This window comes from Micrasema longulum, unplaced genomic scaffold (assembly GCF_059751315.1).
Source record: "Micrasema longulum isolate JH-2025_06_02 unplaced genomic scaffold, ASM5975131v1 h1tg000011l, whole genome shotgun sequence".
Taxonomy (NCBI): domain Eukaryota; kingdom Metazoa; phylum Arthropoda; class Insecta; order Trichoptera; family Brachycentridae; genus Micrasema; species Micrasema longulum.
In genome coordinates this window covers 493280-514104 of record NW_028277219.1, presented here as the reverse complement: position 1 = coordinate 514104, position 20825 = coordinate 493280, and the positions used below count along the sequence as shown (strand labels likewise).

The 20825-nt window shown below is 31.0% G+C and overlaps 2 protein-coding genes and 2 long non-coding RNA genes across 4 annotated transcripts; 2 read left to right on the top strand and 2 right to left on the bottom strand.

Moving 5' to 3' along the window:
• Positions 1–861: 861 nt before the first annotated feature.
• LOC148285714 (ionotropic receptor 75a-like) lies at positions 862–8896 on the top strand. The gene is made up of 6 exons (XM_088234943.1): positions 862–1396; positions 1809–1985; positions 2187–2416; positions 3758–3969; positions 4615–4877; positions 5974–8896. Exons 1-6 carry the CDS (start codon positions 1044–1046, stop codon positions 6269–6271), a joined length of 1533 nt encoding a protein of 510 aa, XP_088091069.1. The 5' UTR covers positions 862–1043; the 3' UTR covers positions 6272–8896.
• Dhrs4 (Dehydrogenase/reductase 4) lies at positions 6743–12433 on the bottom strand. Its single transcript, XM_088235049.1, has 6 exons — positions 12052–12433; positions 11152–11329; positions 10498–10575; positions 9156–9302; positions 8837–8971; positions 6743–7083 (listed from the first exon to the last, which is right to left on the bottom strand). The coding sequence occupies exons 1-6, from the start codon at positions 12177–12179 to the stop codon at positions 6913–6915; spliced, it is 837 nt and encodes a 278-aa protein (XP_088091175.1). The 5' UTR covers positions 12180–12433; the 3' UTR covers positions 6743–6912.
• A 532-nt stretch (positions 12434–12965) lies between these two features.
• LOC148285712 (uncharacterized) lies at positions 12966–14253 on the top strand. Its single transcript, XR_015823700.1, has 2 exons — positions 12966–13236; positions 13426–14253. It is a non-coding gene; the product is annotated as an uncharacterized LOC148285712 (long non-coding RNA).
• A 773-nt stretch (positions 14254–15026) lies between these two features.
• LOC148285711 (uncharacterized) lies at positions 15027–16619 on the bottom strand. The gene is made up of 3 exons (XR_015823694.1): positions 16482–16619; positions 15905–16101; positions 15027–15629 (listed from the first exon to the last, which is right to left on the bottom strand). It is a non-coding gene; the product is annotated as an uncharacterized LOC148285711 (long non-coding RNA).
• Positions 16620–20825: the final 4206 nt, after the last annotated feature.

Below are 20825 nucleotides of genomic sequence, written 5' to 3'. Positions count from 1 at the left end.
ATACACTATCAGATATACTTAATGTGATATTACAATCCCCAAGGTAACTTATAATTATAATATACTTTAAGATTCTTTCAATTGTTCAATAATGTAGGGCCACCAAGCATGGCCGAAGGCTCCTTGGATATCCAAAGATATCACAACAGTTGATAGTTTGTTTTTTGTATTCCTATTTATTCGTGTAACCACCTCCATTAGTGCATCTGTTGTGCTTTTTTGTGGCATAAATCGAATGAATTTTTTTTATACATAAGATTCTTTTTTGAAATTATTTTTCAAGGATTTTTCCAAAAATTGATAATAGCCCAAATAGGGCTATATGATTTCGGTTCGCTTGGGTCTTTTCTAGGTTTTTAGATAACGATGATTTTTCTGATTTTCCATTTTCTTGGAAAATATCCCATAATCAGGAATTTATTAACAACGCTGTGATAAATTCGTTTTGATGGCTCGATGGCAGATATCTGCAGTAAATAAATCTTCTCCTGGTGCCTTTTCCGCATTGAAAGATGACACAGAGTTTGTTTAATTGGTGGATCATCGGGTATTTTATTTTCCCATGCAGATTTTGCACCATCTCTAGTGGTTAAATATAAAGTAATTTAAGTTTAATTAACTAAATTACCTTTACTTTAATTTTGTACAAATTGGCTACGGCCGTTACTAATAATTCATGTTACAGACCAAGTAAAAATGGTAAAAATCTTTTCGGAAAACGGCATCAGTGTTTCTTTACCAGATGGAAAACAAAGCACAGATCCAAAAAGCCTTAAACAAATGTTCACAGTTAAAGGGAGGTCGATGGGAGCAGTATTCGATGGTATTTGTTATAATGCTAGCGTCCCATTTTATCAGGTATTCAATATGCAGGTATATTCACTTTAATTATTATTAACTTCATGAAAATAAATTCTTATACTTAAAATTTTCAGAAATACAAGTATTTTAACTCCTCTTATCGATGGTTAATATTCGATTCAGGAAAGTTCAATGATGCTGTGCAATACATACGCTCACTGCCATTGGGAATCAATACTGATATGACTATAACAAAAACCACTTTTGAAAATAACACTATGACAATTGGTCTGTTCGACGTCTACCATTCGGGTTTTGACAGGGGTGGAACACTAAACATAACGTACATAGGAATGTGGGTTGCGGAGAATGAAGGATATAACAATGCATGGATAAAGTTTGTGAATGAGCCAAAAGTGAGAAGGCGGTCAGATTGGAATGGCATCAATATAAGAGCTGTCACCTTTACAGCGAATAGAAAAGAAGATAAACCGATTGAGCAATATTTAATAGATGAACATGAATATCACGTCGATTCTGTTTTTAAAATGAACTACCACCTTATTCTCTTGCTAAAGAAGATGTTTAATTTCACGTAAGTATATTGTATAGGTACTTATTGAAATACTGGAGTTTACATTCTTATTTTAGGATTATTGTAGCTTTTCATTATTTTTATTTATTTTTATTTATTTTAATTTATTACCTCCATGGAAAACGCAAATGTCAACAATTATCTTTTTTTCACTTAAAATTCTTATTTATTTTTTATTTTTTGTCACATTTAATGTTTATATCTTTTTAATTTATGAAAACTTAATTGGTCTTTTTATGTTAAAAAATTGTTGTTTTTAATACTGATTTTGTATGACTGTATGTTTTCTAAATAAAATAAAATAAAATAAAATAAAAATAAAATTACAAACTGCAAAAAAACATGAGTTACGCAGTTGAAACTTGATTTGCCTCGATTGAAATATTTTCCTGACAAGAAACTTGTATTCTAGGATAACGTTTGTGTTAGCAGATAATTGGAGTGATAAGAATGCGAATGGATTCTATAGATCTGGCAACCTGATGGGAATTCTCGGCGACAAAAAAGCTGATATAATGGCTGCTGCTTTACAGTTAATGAATGATAGATTAGATATTACTGACACTCTGCATATGACTTATCCATTCAAGTAAGCTATCTAAAATTCTGAAAAAAATAGTATAGAGTAAGAAAAAATATTCAATAAAAAGTTAAAACATAATAGTAGAATACTTTCCTTATTCGATTCAAAGAAAATCCTAGGGCTCCATTAAGGATTTCTGTAAATCTAAATTAAAGTATGATCTTTTTGTATGTATCCTTAATAATTAATTGCATTTTTATCTTTCAGAGCAGGATTTGTATTTCGTTACTCGGGGGATTTTGGGAGTTTGAAATTGAGTTTCCTAACTCCTTTTGTTGACATAATTTGGTGGATAATGTTGCTATTATCAGTTTTTATAATCATTACTATTTGGTGCTTTTGGTTTTGTGAGCACAAATACTTGGATATCAAGGATAAAACTAACTGGAATGCAAGTGATACAGTTTTATCTGTATTAACAGCATGGTGTCAAATGGGTAAAAAAATATATACTTAAAATTATTCGATCGTTGAGAGGCTTTACTATGCTAGCTCTCGTACTACTAACATCAAAGTTATTGGTTAAAAATTATTCCTTAGTTTCATTTTTCACTACGTTTGCCAATATCGTGGGTAAAGGCACAGAATGCAAATAACTTTGGGTTAAATGGCAATGAAAAAAATTGTTACTAAATCTATGCAAATTTTTTATTTTATGACTGGTGGTGGTCTGACTGACCCGTTTAACGTAATTCATAATATACAATAAAAAAAAAAGATTTATACAAGTACATAATATGGTTAAACGGCAGACTTATTAACACTGGCAATTTCTTGCAGTCCGACCCCAAAATACGAAAAAAATATTATGATTACATACCCAGTGCTTACAATATTATTTGTATTCTATTACTTCAAATACATTTACATTACTCATTTATGTCATCTAAATAATTTTTTTAATTATTATTAATTTTAAAAATATAATTACACAATTGATACATGTTTTTTTTCTATACAATCTACTTTTATAATTTTTTAATGTCATAGCTGATACTTTCCAAAAAAGAGACTAGCTCTTGTGCTTGGAGAGTGACTTATACTTTTATATTTATTTTGTAATTTTAAGTTGATATAATTTCGAATATACAGGAGAAAAAAAAATGAAATAAAAAGAAAAACAGAAAATAATACTGTTTAAAATAGAAAGCTGAAATACTCGGGTACAAAAAAATTCTTTAAATTTACTTTGAATTTATTTACTGATATATTAGTTTTAATAGTTTTTAGTTCATTGGGGAGATTATTGCAATTTTTTATTCAAAGGAAAACAAAACTATTTTGACCATGACTTGTGTGGACTTTAGGAATTTGTATTTTGGTATATGAGTGATTTGTTCATCTCAAATTTGTTTATTTTTTCTTTATAAATTTATATAATAGAATTTATTTTGTAAATATTGTCTACTCTCTGAACTTTAAATAATTTATAAAGATTTTCCGTGTTGAATGTTTCTTTAAAATTACTTTGATAATTGATTAATTGTATAATAACACTAGTCCTACTTATTTTTTTAATATCTTAAAAATGACTTTAGCAGCAGAACATTCTAGGTATACCAAGTATGAAAATATATTCCAACTCCATCCTAGAACAACTGAGCCATGTTAGATGGAGACTGAAATAACAAGAGGAGACAACATATTCATGGAAAAATGCTCTCGTGTTCTATTGATTCCATAGTGAATATGTCATATTTTTTTTTTAACTTCCTGTGACAAAAGCCAGGTATGCGCAGCACTGTGAGTTGCCTTTTAACATAATAGTTTTGTTTTAGGATACACCATAAAGCCATCAACATTTGCCAGCCGTTTGGTTTACTTTACTCTATTCGTTAATTCTTTAGTTCTGTACAACTTCTACACATCCAGTATTGTATCTTCTCTATTGAGTTATAGATCTCAGTCATTTTCAATAGTGGACTTGGCCAATAGTCCCTTGCAGTGTGGTTCCTATGACATTGGATATGTTCACAATTTGTTGTTTGATGTAAGTTAATAAATGACAATTTGACTATTAAAAAATAATTAAATGTTTTCTTTTCACATGAAAAAATGCAATTCCTTTACTGAAAAAAAAAAATCTGATGGCCTGTATTATATATATATTTTTAAACATACAAAAGTGGTAGAGGATCCATCATAGGCAAAACTGCCCATTCTAGGGAACTCTCATTACACGATTTGATGTCAGTTTTATGTTGATATTTTGTTATGCATAGTAAATACTACTATAAAGGTCTAACCTCAAATTGAATAAATGATATGTTAATTTTGAAATATGGTAAAACTAAAACAATTACAAACCTAAAGTTAAACAGCTATGAATTATATTTTAAACTAAAAGAAAATCATAAAATGGATGTTACTTACAAAAATAATTTATTTTTAAAATGAAGAATGCGATAGATTCATAATTAAATCAAATACAAAATTATAAGAACGCTAACAAGCTGTAAACAGGAATGCTGATGGAGCCAGAGAAAGCTGAGTAATGTATTGCCCGCCCTTATATTGGGTACCGCACGCATAGAAAATCATTAATTGTAGTCACTCGACTCTCTGGTGTCCAATTTAGATTTTTTAAAAGACCAAACTAATAAATTTCGATAACATTATGTTTTTATTCTGGCAGATTCCAGCTTATCCCAACATGGCCTACTTTAACTCCAAAAAAAAGACGGAGGATTTTTACTTTACAATTGAAGATGGTCTGAGTAAAGTTCAGAAGGGAGGTTTTGCCTATCACGCTGAATACAGTACCTTATACAATCACATAGAAAACACATTTGAAGCAACAGAAATATGTGAACTGCAAGAAGTAGACACAATTTCTCTCATTCAACTTTGCATTTTGGGATCCAAGCAGTCACCCTATTCTGAGATGTTTCGTGTTGGGTATGAAATCCATTAAGATATAAAATATTTAAATAATGTTAAATATGTTAGTTGAATTTAATTTTTTTTTAAATTCTTTAGTATACACTTGAAACTTTTTTGATTGTTAGTTATATTGTTTATATTATACTTTCTCTTGAAAATTTCATACTATAATTATGTACTTTCCGTAGATAGAATTGTAAAAAAAAAAACAAAAATTTAATTAACACCACTCTGTCTTTGCATAAGGATCATTATACTACTTGTCGATATTTTATCGATATATTACTTGAAAAATTAAACAAATTTGGTTTCACTTCCAACCTTTTGGCATTCATGTCAAGTTCTTTACAATATCATCGACAGTATGTCACCTACAGGAACCACATATCTTATGAATACAACACAAATTCTGGAATTCCCCAAGGATCCAATCTGGGCCCTCTTCTTTCCCTTCTATTTATAAATGATAATGGTGACTTGATCAAAAACTCTGACTACCTTCTCTTTGCTGACGATGTCAAGATTTTCAAATCTATTAAAAAAGCTGAGGACTGGCATTGGTCTGTAACTAACAAATTACCTTTTAGCATACCAAAGTGGTGCGTTATCTTGTATACTCGCTCCAAAGAAACATCTCTATTTTCTAACAAGATGAATAATGTAGTTTTACACCTATCGTTTTACTACACATTGGCGTGAGATATTGCATTTTGACCGCATTCAGCCTATTATTAAAGCTGAGTAAGGTAAACACATTATGACGGACAATAAAATCAAAATTATTATAAAAGGCGTACTTTAAAAAAGGCCTTTTATGGACTAAATGAGTACATGGAAGATAGCAGTACATGGAACTGACATAATTATTTCGTTTTTCCAATTTGATACATCACAAATATTTTTAATGAAAATTAAATAAAAAAATATAACATTCGATTTTTGTATGATGTAATTGGCCTAAAATTAAACTTTTTGTTGCTAAAAGACATTTGGTGGCTATAATTAGATAATTTAAAAGTGTTTGAGATTTGGCAGTAGTGAAAGATACATTGGTTGTTTTTCAGTCATTTGTTTTTAGTATTTACTGGTAAAATTCCAATATATTTTTCAGATTGCTTAAGGCCAGGGAAACAGGCCAGTTAAACAGATTACAACAGAAGTGGGTAGCGAGAAAGCCAATCTGTCAGGCTAGTAAGGGAGTTAGTGAAGTCAATATTCATCAGATTGCCTCTGTATTTTTCATTCTACTGTGTGGACATATTATTGCACTTGCAATATTTATCTACGAGTATAGAAGGGGAAAGGTTTGCCAAAAAGACAAGGGCAAAAATAATTTATATTATCCAAGGAACATTAAAAATATGAGAAATTCAGGTAGACTTAAAACCACCGTTAAAATTAGAAATTGAGCCATACAAAACATTTTATTTAAAATCATTGGAGACAGTATCAACTTATGAATGTTATAGAAATAAAACATCTGCATTAAACTATTGCGTTTATTATTTTCTTGGAAGCCCGAAGTACACATATGTAATATAAATGCACATATTTTTTGTTTCTACAATAATAACCATCATAAAATGTAATGTAGGTACAACAAAATATTTGTAAATAATACTAAACATAGTACATATTTCCAAATAATTTTAATTACTCATGTAAAAGTTATGTGATTATAAAATAAACTTATAATTACATATTTTATGTATATTTATTTATACACATATAATAAATAACGTCGTCTTGGTGGTCAAAAGATGAAAAATGCCAATTTTTTTTTGTAATAATTTTTTTAACAATGTTTTCTTTTGAAATGTGTAGTATATCCGATAATTCATATTTCCTAAATGTTTAACTGTCTTAGTTAGATAAGTGCCGTAACTACGACGAAAAATATATTTTTGGTAACTAGTCAACATCAAAGTCATTTAACACCATCAAGATGATGATAATCTAAATACATAATTTTGAGATTTGTTTTCATTCATATAGAATTTTGATTATGGCTGACTTAAGCTAATTATTGTCTTTTGAATTGTGAATGTAATTAAAGTCTCGAGGGCATACCACCGCCGGCAACAATAGTTTCTCCAGTAATATAACCCGCATCGTCAGATACGAGGAAAGCGACTGTTCCTCCCATTTCTTCAGCCTTGCCAAGTCTTCCCATGGGAACAGTATTAAGAACCATCTCAAGGGCTGAATCCGTACCAGTTAACTAGAAAGATTAAAAAAACTAAATCAAGATTCATATTACAATAAGAAGGTCGAAGATTTAGTAATATTGTAGGCTTAGTAATCACAAATATTCTATATAAAAATTATTATGAAAATTTCTAGGTAACATTATTGGTACTATGTAATTAATAAAGGTAACTTAAAATTGTATCCAAATATTATTTTCTGTATCCGGCTAAAGGATTTGCGAGGGTAGGTCCAAAAATTCACAGAATGGAAGGGTTGCCCGGGGTGGGTACAAATATACATGAATACATACATAGTGTCTCATCACTAATATGCATACTAGAGATGCCACGAATATTCAGCAACTTTTTTTAATATTCTAGAATACCAAATCATGAAAAATACACATTACTCAAAATTGTATCTATTTAAATCACAAATGATTACTTTAATACTTAAAATCCACCAGTGGTAAGTTGTGATGAATGAACTTTTTTTTTCAGCATTTTTTAGTAGCAAATGGTTGTGCTTTTTCTCATAAATAATACATCGTGAAATCTTGTTTTTACACAACAAACAAACAGCCAGTTTATTATTATCTGCTTAGCTGAATAGAAAAAAATTCGCAGCGGCAATTTTTTTTCCTAACACTGGTTGATGCAGCAAACTTCTGTCGTCATCACCAAAGTACTTTCGAAACGACCAAAATTTTTACCGGATACGGAGATATGAGAAGTTACCTTTATAAGTTTAAATTATGGAATGATGACTATTGTCCATGCGATGATAATTCTTCACAGAGTATTGAACATCTGTTATTTCAGTGCCCATTTATCAGTTTACAACGCCATAATCTTGAAGCAGAATGCAGGAAAGATGGAATATCCTTAACGGATATCCACACTGTCGTTAAAAGTAGTTATCACACGCCATTGTTCTTGGACTTGGCAACAATGGTGATTGGACTCATAAAGGTAATAAACCAAAATCAGTGATTGATCATCGCACTTCCAAGACAAACAAAAACGATTTTTTTTTCGAGTACCTTAGCCTTGAAGGCCTGTTGAGGCCACTTCATCAAACCATATTGAAAAAGTTGAAGAAATTATATTAGCAGATGCCCGTTTGAAGAAAAAACAAGCAGAAGTAATAGGTGCATCATTTCCATCTATTTTAAGAATCCTACATCATCATCTAGGTATGTCGAAGGTCAGTGCAAGATGGGTGTCGAGAATGCTTATGCCGATTCAAAAGCGACAGCGTGTCGAGAGTTCCCATGAATTTTTTTATTGTTCACTCAGAATTTCTTCCTGACGGCCAAACAATGAAAAAACAATATTATTTGAGCATTATAAGACGTTTGAGAGAAAACATCCGCAGAAAAGGCAGATTTAAGGAAGAACGACTTTTGGATTTTGCACCATGATAACGTCTCACAAAGCCATCTATGTGAATTAAATTTTGAGCAAAAACTCAAGGAATGTCATCAAACAACTGCATTCTCCTGACTTGGCTCCCGTGACTTTTTTCTGTTCTCCAAACTTAAGTTACCAATAAATTATTTATTCAATAAATTTAGAAGAATAATTGATTTGTTGTTGTTTTTATGACTAAGTCCCGGTATTTATTTGAAAGAATGTATGTTCATGTAATTTCAGTTTTAATCATGTCTTTAGGATGTCTTTATGTAGATCAATTTATGTTTAATATTTATAAAATTTAAAGCAGCATTACATGTGGATAATGCTGAGAAAATGAAATGAAACACTTTGTGAAGGTTTACTTACCGGTCCTGAAAATTTAGTGGGAACAATTCCTGGGGCGATGCAATTAACTCTTATATTCTCAGGGGCTAAATCCAAACTTGCGGCTTTAGTTAAACCCAATAAAGCAGTCTTGCTGACGGAATATGCTCCCAATATCTGTAAAACATACAGAAAATGAGTTCAATTAATATATCTACAAATTATTGCAAAAAATATTTATATTTTATACGTATTGACAAGCCCGCCAAATACTTTATACCATATTTAAAATAATAAATGTGTTTTTTTTCAACTTCATTTTTAGGATCTAATACATACTATAGAATATTTTTGAATTTACCGGCATTGGTTGAAAAGCAGCGATAGATGAAACAAAGACAATACTTCCACCACCTCGTTTTCTGAGAAGAGGTACTCCTTCCTTAGCAATTAAATATGAACACTTTACATTGATCTCGAAAATTTTGTCCCATGTTGATTCTTCGGTCTATAAAATAGGCAAAAAAAAGTGTTTGCAAAGTTATTACATTATATACAAGGTGTATGATTATCTATTTATATAACTTATCAGAGATACAAGTTCTTCAGAACAGAGGTCTGAGAAACATTCTTGGACTGAAATGGGATTCCCATGTCAAGGATATCTACCGACAGACAAAAATACTTCATTTCTAGGTGATGCCACTGCATGACATTACCAAGACTATTTTAAATATCATAAACTTTTCTGTTCACACAAATTGAAAATACACATTTAATCATGACATTCATAACCATAACATGCGTAACTCAAAAAATCTTTATGTTATTAAATTTCGCTCAACGAAGAGACTTTTTTCCAAACGGAAAAAAGTCTCTGGAAAATATTGGCCATTCTGAATTAAATAAACTGCCCGATGAGCTTAACAACTAAAAGTCGAATAGCAAAACTAAATTTGTAGCAATTAAAAAATATTACGTAAATCTTTTTGATAGTGATAGCTGTAAATGTAATTTATATAGATAGTGTAAAGTACTGTGTTTGTGTTTTCTTACTAATTTGGAGTGTTTTAACTATGTATGATATTATAAATCGTCACAAAAATCTTTTCTTTTTATGTACGGTCCCAAACGAGTTTTTTTTTATAACTCCAAAGAGTATAATATCTAGAAGAAGTTGAAAAATTGGAAAGTTGTTTTCAGGCGTTGCCTAGTATGTGAAATAATTCAGTCAGATGAATCTCTTCACAACAATAAAGGTTTCAGCTCTTAAACTTCACGAAAATCAACAAATGGAAGAATTTAAGAAATATGGATGTTCAAACACAGGTAAAATGGTGAATGTTTCACAGTGTGTAAAGGGGCCACTTAAACCAGCCAATGACAGGTCATAAGCCCTGTAAATGCCTAGACTTCCATATTCCCTTCTTTAAGGTTTTGTCCATTACTGTTGTAATTTGTTCTTCTACTAAATTTGTATTATATGTTTTATTCATATTTTTTTAAAAATTAAAAAAACTTTGGGCACATGTAATTTTTTTTCCTATGTAAACGTAAGCATAAAGATTTATTTTTATTTTACTAAGTTAGTCTAAATGAAAATGTTGATATCATATTTTACGTCAGAATATAAATGGATTATCATTTAAATGAAGTGATAATAAACACCACCTTGAAAATGAGAAATTAAAAAAGCAACTTACTTCAAGAACAGGACCGACACTTGGGTTTACAGCAGCATTTGAAACCAAAATATCCAATCCTCCAAACTTCTCATTTACCTGAATGAAAAGTTTTAACTTATCATTATACATAAAATACGATAAACCCCATTTTAATCATTTACAACAGTTAAAGCAACAATTAAAAAATGACAAACAAATTTTGTAACTAAGTCAAAGAGGAGCTTAATGTGGTGTGAGATGTTTGTAGAAATCATTCTTCCCAGTGCTTATTTTCGGGGTATTCTAAAAAATTATTGCAAACATTATTTATTATAATACAAAAAAACTTTCCTCAGTGATTTTCTTTTATTTTAAATATGGGTAAATTTTATAGGTACTTGGATTAATAAAGATAAGTTTTATTAATTGAAACTGTTAATTGTCAATAAACTGGTATATCTTATCTATCCTTACTAAAGAATAAGGCACAGAGAGGTTATAAAACAAAGTTGTGACAAAGTAAGTACCAAGAAATATTAATACAAATATGAATGTTAAGTAATAAACTTATCTGCTGACAGATGTGTTTCAGAATATTACATTGTTTGCAGACTAGATAATATATTATTCAACTTGAAATTTTTCACAGCTCACAGTATTCTTTTAGGTATAATTTTTATATGCTAAACCCACCGTGTCAAATAGTAACTTTCTGTCATCTTTTTTTCCAACATGACAAACAACTCCTTCAACATTTAGACCCTGTTTTTTTAATTTAGCTACAGCTTGGTCTACATTCTGTTGTCGCCGACTGCTGATCAATACTGCGGCTCCTTCGTTGGCCAATCTCTCGGCTATTGCATATCCAATACTAGAAACATAATTGCTTAATATTAGTCGAGTTGGTACACAGCTAGCAGACTACGAATCGTCATTACAGAATTTGATATTGTGGAGGACATATAAGGACTATCATTTTTTTTTGACTATGCATGATATGAGAGTTAATAATGTAGTTGGATAACCTAATTTGTACTCATTTCAAAATAATAATTGCCATCTACATTGAAATGTATCTAACATAAATTATGATTACACAAATTAAGTTTCCACAGTCATTGACAGATATATAGAGCCATGATCGCCAAAAAAACAATATTTTACAGGGAAACACTTCTTCCTCTCAATTAACAAGGAATACACTTTGAGAATCAAACAAGAAGAAAAAACAATATCTTGTAAATATTGCTCCTTTCGGTTACTATGTTTTGGCGATCATGGCTCAACGTGTAAGTGATATAATTTTTACCATATTTTTTCTTAAATTTAAAATAATAATTTCTACATTGTTTTTTAAAATGTGGTATTTTAATGGTTTCTTCTCACAAAACAAAATCTTGTCATATTTTCATAGTAACAAAAATAATGACATCACAAATACAAATAAAATATAGTCAGTATTAGGCAATATTGATGTCAAACCAGTTTCTGGTGTGACAAGTAGTCGTCAGAACTTGAGATAAGGAAAATTGTGGAATAAATATTTTTTTCAATAGAAAATAAGCTTCTTTGTAAAAAAAATTTAATGCAAACCCTTCTGTGGACGCTGTGACGATAGCCACCTTTCCCTTCAACCTTTCTTTGGGAATAGAAGCTGAGCAACTCATCGTTCTTATCGTAAACTGAGGTGGCGGCGACAATCTTACTAATGTGCGAAACATATTCTAAAGATTATGTTAATTTAAGCAATATACAAAACACTTTTGATGAAAATCCGCAGAGACAAGTATTAACTCAATGGAGTCAAAGTCGATTTGGTCAATAGTGTACTTTTTATTTATCAGTGAAAAGACAAAAAAAAGTGAACTTTGAACTTTCTACTTGACAACACCTTGACAGAAAGTAAACTAAACTGAAGTAAACTGCTTAACATTGAACTCGCCTGACACTGACAGCTGACAGTTTATTTAGTACCAACGTACAAAGTATTATTTTTTTTCCATCCTCAAACTTTATTTATATTTCTGCACTGCTAACACTGGTGTGCAAAAATTTACAAAATTCAAAATTCTCGATGCGGTGACTTCCCTTTTCAACAAATAAACATACATAAAAAATACCTAAGTTAATTTATTTACAAACTTTGTTTAAATTAAATAATTGTTGCGATTTCATAAAAATGGAAAAGATTTTTTGTATGAAAAAAATAAGATAACACAAGTAAAGCGCCGGTTCGATTTACGCCAATTTACAATAGGAAATGTGCACGAATTTTTTTTTTCTTCCAAAAAAATCAGCAAAAAATTAGAAAACTTACGCAGTAATTTTTTTTTTTTTTGAGCCCATAATTACCTCGTTATTATGATTTACATTTTGAATTTTTAAAATCTGTCCCAAACGCTCCGCTTCCCGGGTTTTTGAGCTGTGACGTCATTGACCGCGATTGGGTTTGACAGTTCGACATTCGAGTACGCGCCACAGACTACAGATTGGTACGCGCCGTCGTTGTAGTAGGAAGACCGGCTGTTAATAATACGTTATTGTTTTACTTTCGAAGTGTTTTTTTCCATCGTCATGGCTAAAATAGTCAACTATAAGTACTGCATTGTACCTAAATGCAAAAATACGACTATTACTACTCCTGAGAAAATATTTATCAACGTGCCGAAAATCGAGGCAATACGAAAAAAATGGTGTCATGCCATGAAAAGATGTTCGAAGAAAAATAAAGATTTAGCAGTAAAGTCCACTTGTTATTGCTGTGAAGACCATTTTAATGTAAGTACTTATATTATTTTTTACCTAGCCAATTATTATATATTTACTCACACACACGAAAGTTATTAAATTAACCTTAGTTTTAACATCCCTAACATGTCATTTTATAACTTATTGTCTGACAAAATTAGTGCCATCGTGTACTAAGTACTTATAATGAAAATAATGTTTGATGTTTTTCTTTCACAGCTGCAAGAGGATATGGAAAATTATACATTTTTCAAAATGATGGGAAGTCGCATGCAGATGAAGAAAAATGTTGTCCCAAGCAAATTTGACTGCCAGAAGAACAAATTACCTGCTGCAAAGAAGACAGGTGAAAAAAGGGCCAGGATAAAATTATTGAACGAGTTACTCACTCCAATAAAAGTCCCAGCTTTGTGTGAACCCAATGTTGACGGAGGCCAAGACCCCCCTCCGATTGCCGGGCCAGGAATAATGACGCTGTGTGAACCTCCAGAATATCTTGACAAGGCTGTACAAGTCAATAAAACTTGTAATGTGAGAAGCAAGGGTACATCAACAGTAATTTTGGGAAAGACGAGTACTGCTTGTTCTCCGATGAAATCAATGTCACCCACTTCGACTGAACGCATTTGCGTCAAGAAAAATCCCGAGCCAAATGAATGGGTTGAGTCAACTGACTCGGATTCAGATTTTGTTTTTGATGTGTGTTATGTTACCTTTGGTAATGTTGATGTGTTCCCTTTCTTGAATATAAATTACTTTTCTGTACAAATTTTTTTATATGTGTAATGTGATTACCTTCGGTAATGTTCATATATTTCCCTTTCTCAATGAATTTTTATATGTTTAATGTTACCTTCGGTAATGTTGATGTGTTCCCTTTCTTAAATAAAAATTACCTTTCTCTCAAATTTTTTTATGTGTGTAATGATTATCTTTGGTAATGTTCATATATTTCCCTTTCTCAATTAATTTTAATCTGTGTAATGTTACCTTTGGCAATGTTGATGTGTTCTCTTTCTTAAATATAAATGACTTTTCTTTCAAAAATGTGTGTAATGATTTGATTACCTTCGGTTGATGTTCACGTTTACTTTTCTTAAATAAAAGTGACCATTATTGAATAAATATTAATTTGTGTTATGATTACCTTCAGCAATGTTCGCGGTGTATTTTCTTTGTTTTTAATATTAATATATAAATTACTCTCTTTGCAATTTACCTGTATAAAATGTTAAAAAAGGTTTTGTCAAATAAAAATATGGAAGCATTATATATTAAAATGTTTTTTATTATTATTTAATCACGTTAAAGTACATATCTACCTCATCTCCCTAGACAAATTTTATTTAAACAATAAAATGTTAAGCAACTATATTTTTTATTCAAATACATTCAAAAGTGATCGCCCGGGCTGCATTTAGTGATGTATGAAAGAAATCTTTTAATACACACTTAAAATCTTATTTTTTTAAAAATAGCTTCAGACCAAAGCATTTCACACTTTTCCATCAACTGTTCACAACTAATTTGGTCATAGTCTACATATGTAATACTGATTTCTTTGGTTTTCTCAAAATCCGGCTTGGCAACACAATAAATTCCTTTCTTTTTTTTTGAAAAGTGCATTTGCATTTGAATTTGAGCCATATATTTCTGACTTGGCTTGTTGTCCGCTGTAAAATAAGTTTTAAATGTAGTATCGCTATTTGGACATTTTATTTCTATGATAAAATCATCTCCTAATGCGTCGGGTGAGGCTCCTAAATATGGATGATCGCCACAAAGAATAAGGCCACACTTTTTTAACGTGGTCTTGAGTATTTTTTCTACTTCTCGCAAAACATCATCTTCTAGAAGTCTACCTCGCTGTAAAAAAATATTGTCAGGCACTTTAGCACCAAGAATGCTTTCTACGAGAGAGCCTTCCAATGTCTGACAATTTGACGCTTCGTAGGCCTTAGATGCCGTTATGCGGCCATACCTTAAGTGGTGCCATAAGGGACAGTCTGCTTGCCCGAGAGTTTCTTTCGCTGCTTTATTACATAAAGCAGCACCCATCCTGCTTTGGCAATAATTAAAAAAATCTTTTGATGTTGACCCAATATTCTCCGAGAAGAACGTGCATGCCATGCTATGAATGGATAAATTTTCCAATTCTGTCGGTTTAACGTAGTACTTAACTAGTTGGACATCTCTTCGACCCAACTCGATGCTTCTTTCAACTACAAATTTTAAAAAGGATCCATCACTTTCCGGCAAACTGGTCCTTGCCTTTCCTAAATCCTTTGCTTTGATGAACTTCAAGGATGTCCCGATGGCAGACATTTTTGAGCGCTTCCAGTAGCACTCTATAGACGTCTTCGGGGGATCTTCGCTTCTTCGATGTAGCCATGACAACATACTAATGGCATGTTTGCAACCACCTAAAATGACAACAATGAAGTATAAATAAGGAGGCAATGAATAAGACATGCCGACTCTGTCAAACATTATGAGAGGTGAGCCAAATATATATAAAATATTAATGGCAATATCCTCATAAGCCATTAATCAACAAATGAAATAGATTTATTAAATTTATTATGATGTACAAAGTAAGTATGAAATAAAAAGGGTATTTTATATTATAACCAGCTCATCGTTGAGACTTAAGATATATATGCTTAAAAGCCCAACAGTATGAATATATATTACAAACCTTCTGACGCTGGACAATCTTCACACTTGCATGACTCTATAACTTGCTCTGTTTCATTGCACGTTAAAACAACCGAATATGCTTTGAAGCGCACCCGATGTTCAGGAGTTACACGAGCCTTCACTATACAAATATCGCCCACTCGTTTTACTTGGACATATCCAATGGCACTATCTCCATAATTTGCTCTGCATGACCTGAAAAAATCGTCAAGTACTTTAGTATAACTACGGTGGTATTGGGGAGTGTTTTTATTCATATCATCAATGAACATAAACATTTATGTTATAAATGCACTTAAGTATGGTACGATTACTAAAATTATCATGACAATATGGATACTGACATCCCTAAAACAACCTACTGAATCAACTCGGCATATAAATAATATTTATGAGTACCTAGGTAAACAATACGTTCCTTCGTCATAATAATGACAACTCATATTTAAGGTTAAGTATGAAAAGCAAAGAGTGAAATTCAAGATTTAAAGCAGAAAAAACCCGTAGTTGGGACAACTGATGAAAACTAATACTATTAATACCACATATAATACTATTTTACTTAATAAACATACCTTGAAGCTTTTATTCCTTTCATTTCGGCACTTATAAAGTCCGTGTTTGAAAAAAATGCAGCCATCATGAAAGCATCTATTTTTGGTAAATTATCCGACTGTGCTTTCACAAAACCGATTTCCGACATAATAAATAGATATTATATATCTTTCTTAACCTTTTTATAGTTAAATATAACAGTTCCACTAAATTGTTCACAGGAAACAACACACAAACAAACCGCACGCAAAGCCACCCACAGATTATTACGGTACGTTTAGTTGTTACTTGTCACTATCGCGGCCTGTGACGTCACAAAGTGAACAGCCAATCACAGCGCGTTTATGAATTTTTTGAATTCATACTAATTAAAATTGCAATTTAATGATATAAAACGAATTCAAATAGAATTTTAACTGTGATATTCGGCGTAACCAAAAATCATTTATTATAAATCAGTCATTGAAACCAAATTCTGGGTAGGCTGCACATTCCCTATTACGCCGGTTGGTGCCGGCGTGAGATTTTCCGGTTCTGCCGACCGCGTAGGCACCGCGATTCTAATAGCAGGCACACTTTTACACGTTATTTTATTTTATTACCGTGTACGCGAGCAGCCTATTGTGTGGGTGAAATTGTTTCCGAGTTAGTTTTCGTTTTGTTTTTAAGAAAAATAAAAAGGTATGATTATATTTTATTTTTATTAAAATTAAAAGAATATTAAAATATTTGTAGTTTATGCTATGATTCTGCAAGAAAGGAAGCAACGATCAAAGCAAATAAAACTATATTTACCTGTAATTTTTAAAACTTAAGCATTTTTAATTAGCTAGCCCAAAGCCGATATATTTATATCTGTTTTGATTAATATAGAGTTTTCATTTTATTTATGTTATAAATAACTAAGACATGCTAGAGACGTTGGCCTTACTCACGGGTCACGGGTGTTTCGGACGAAATTCTTTGTGAGATTACAATTTATTAGTTTTTCAAACTTCCAAAATTGTATTTTGAGATTTAAGTGAGCGTATGGCGGATTGTTGTGCTGCAAAAATAACGTTGAACGATTTATTGAACGTCATTTTGGTAGAAAATGACAAGAAAGACAATGTAATTTTTCGGATATTCAATTAATACCTTTATACTTTACTATAATAATAACGGTTTATAAACAAAATTACAATTTCTTTATTCACTACATGTTTAAGGTAATGATTTCTCTGGATTATATTTCAGCCTAACTAGGTAAAACCCGTTTTAACATTTTTATGCAAAATAAACAACATGGTTCATCACCATCATCGATCATCATTCCCCTTTTGCACCTAATGGTGCATAGGGCCACTGCATTGGTGCACCAATCGGAGCGTATCTTGATCATTTTTGTTACATAAAGGTAAGGTGATCAGTCTTACGCTTCAGGTACCAGTCTAGGGACTATGAAATATTCTAGTGTAAAAACACCTTTTTAAATAATATTTTATATCGACCATGTCGGAAATCGAACCCGAGACTTCTTGCATACCAGGGAAACGCGCTGTCCATTACACCACGAGGCCGACAGGCAATCTGTGTGATGCAGGTATTAACAACCTAATAAGTCTTACCAGCCCAAACAAGCAAATAATGCTTTAAACCAATCTAGTAAATTACCTTGTAAATCTATATTTGACAGACGTTTTATCATGATTTTAGATATTATATGATTTATATATATATATATATATATATTTATATCCTATTAATTGATTCATAATACAAGACTTTAAATTTAAAACTATTTCAGATATAAAAATAAGTTTTTTTTGTTACTTAGTTTAGATTATCTAGTTCATTTCATATTGTAATTTGTAGAGTTTTATATTTGGTTAACCGAATATTAGGTGGAATTTTGGAAAATATGGAAAAAATCCCATTTTTTAAATGTAGGTATAAAAAAAGTTTGGTCAATCATGAAAAGGAAATTAAATATCGGCGTGAAGATTTTTTATAGTTCTGAAATTATAGCGATGAAGGAAGAAGCTAAAGGTAATATTATTTCGATCCAATGTCAAAACAATACTAGAAAACGAGTCGTGATAGGTACCAGTTAGTATCGTCATGGTTTTAATTGAAATGCATTGCACTATTTTAGCTGCAAACCTTGAGGATTGTCAAGAGTACCCAATGATAAAAAATAAAACATCAATTTTATTATCATCTCTGCTAGAGAGATACCCACTAAGAAAATAATCTTTATTAAATGCTCCATTCCTCTTTCAATAGATTAAAAATTAACACGGTTGAAACGATATGAAAATAAAACTACTAATGCTTGACGTTGCGGGTTCGATTACTGGCAAGATCGACATGAAAAATTGTAGTTTTACACTGTCCCTGGACTAGTACCGGAAGATTAAGTATAATCAGCTGACCACCTTGTCTTTATGTATTCAATGCTCAAGATAATACTCGAAGATGGACACGTCAAAAGTAAAAATAATCGGAGTGCGTGTATGAGAAAATGTATGTTTATAATATTATGTAGAGGAAACGAGGTCTGTATGCAGAGATGTTATGTGGCGTTATATTATTTCTGCCTATCCCTACGGGGAAACAGAACGATGCATTGTTTGCATAATTTGTAAATTTGACTAGGAATGCACGTAGGAATCAGGATTTATATAATCACGACGAGACGCACGGGGTATTTCTTTGTTATCAGCGTTTTTTTCCTGTAAACGTTGATCTATTATTCTAAACAAGCAAACAGGTTTATGGAAGTGTTTTCGAAGATTCATTCAACATGTTGCAAATGTTTCATATACCAACTTGAATGAATAACACCTGTTACACAATAAGCGGAAGCCGTTAACCTCTAATAGTTCCAGCACAATAACATCACTATAATAACTTTGTAAAAATGAAAACGCTAATTTCTATAATCTGCTAGACACGACCTTGTTACTCAGGGATAACCAAATCATTTTACTTCATAATAATGAGAAAAACATTGTGGATATGGATGGCCATTGACCAATGTAGAACAAAAGTAACTGAAACGGTTGATTCTTTTTAAATTATAGGTAGGTAAATACGTAGTTACAGAATTTATATAAAATGATTGAAATAGCAGTACCTCATCATATATATACATATATTATTACAAATCGTCGTTTTTATGATGAAGCTTTTTTATTTTTACTAACAGCTGTTTCGCCTTACAATAACATCATCAAACTAATAAATATATTAAATGTGGCTTCTTTGTTACCGCGTGAATCCAAATTAGATATAAAAACAAAACAGCTGAGAAAAAAAAATGGAACCATAAAAATGCCGGTTTTAATTTAATCAATGGTAAATATCGAGTTTAAATTTAATAAACAAACAACTAACATGTTCTAAAAAACTTACAAAATACCTACCGGAATATTTTCTACGAGAAAAAAACTAGGTAGTTTTTAATGATATGGTATAAATAATAACGTATATTATTTCAAGCGAAAATCTAACATAGAATTGAAAAGTATAACAAAAATGCATTTGTGTACCAGACTGCGTTATTTTTAAATACTTTTTTAGTTTTTCTCCCAACTATATACAAGTCCAGTAGCCAATAAGATTCCACCCAGATTCGCACTGCACATACATAGGTATCGTTTAAATTTGGAATTTTCTGACGTAAAGCGGAGACGCAGGGTTGCCGCTAGAATTCTGGTTCGCGGTAGATCCATTTTACCAATAAAAACACAATGTTAATAATGTTTATTCAACTTTTAAAATTTATAGAATTTCTTTAACTTTTTTCTTTTTAAATAAAAAAATAGAAACCCGCTGACAAGCCGGTTTCATTATTTTTCCTTTTATATTTTCCGTTTATGTACGAGTATGTATCTTATTAAAATAAAAATCAATAAAAAAATGCGTGTTTTAATCATGTTTTTAATTTCCATAAAAAATGATGTATTTTATATTACAACCAACATTGAAGTCCAAGAACGGACGGAAAAGGCCTTTTATACGAGCGTCATGTGGATGCGGCGTACATAGGAGTATTTGATCCGAAAAGTAAATCAAAAGTGGAAAGTTACCAAAACTATCGAATTTCAAGAAGCCACCGCTACCTAAAGTACGATGGGTCAAGGGCACAAAAGTCGGTCATGTTTTCTAAATTTGTCTCATTTATTTATTTTACATAAACGGCATAAATTGCCTTTAACATATATTGAACATAAATATGAAAAAAAAATTAATACATAAATAAAAACATAACAAAAAATTATAAAATTGCATAACTATAACAATAATAACAAGTAGGTAAATACACATAAGCAACCAAAAATATTAACGAAATAAATACATAAATATAAAAAAACAAAAAA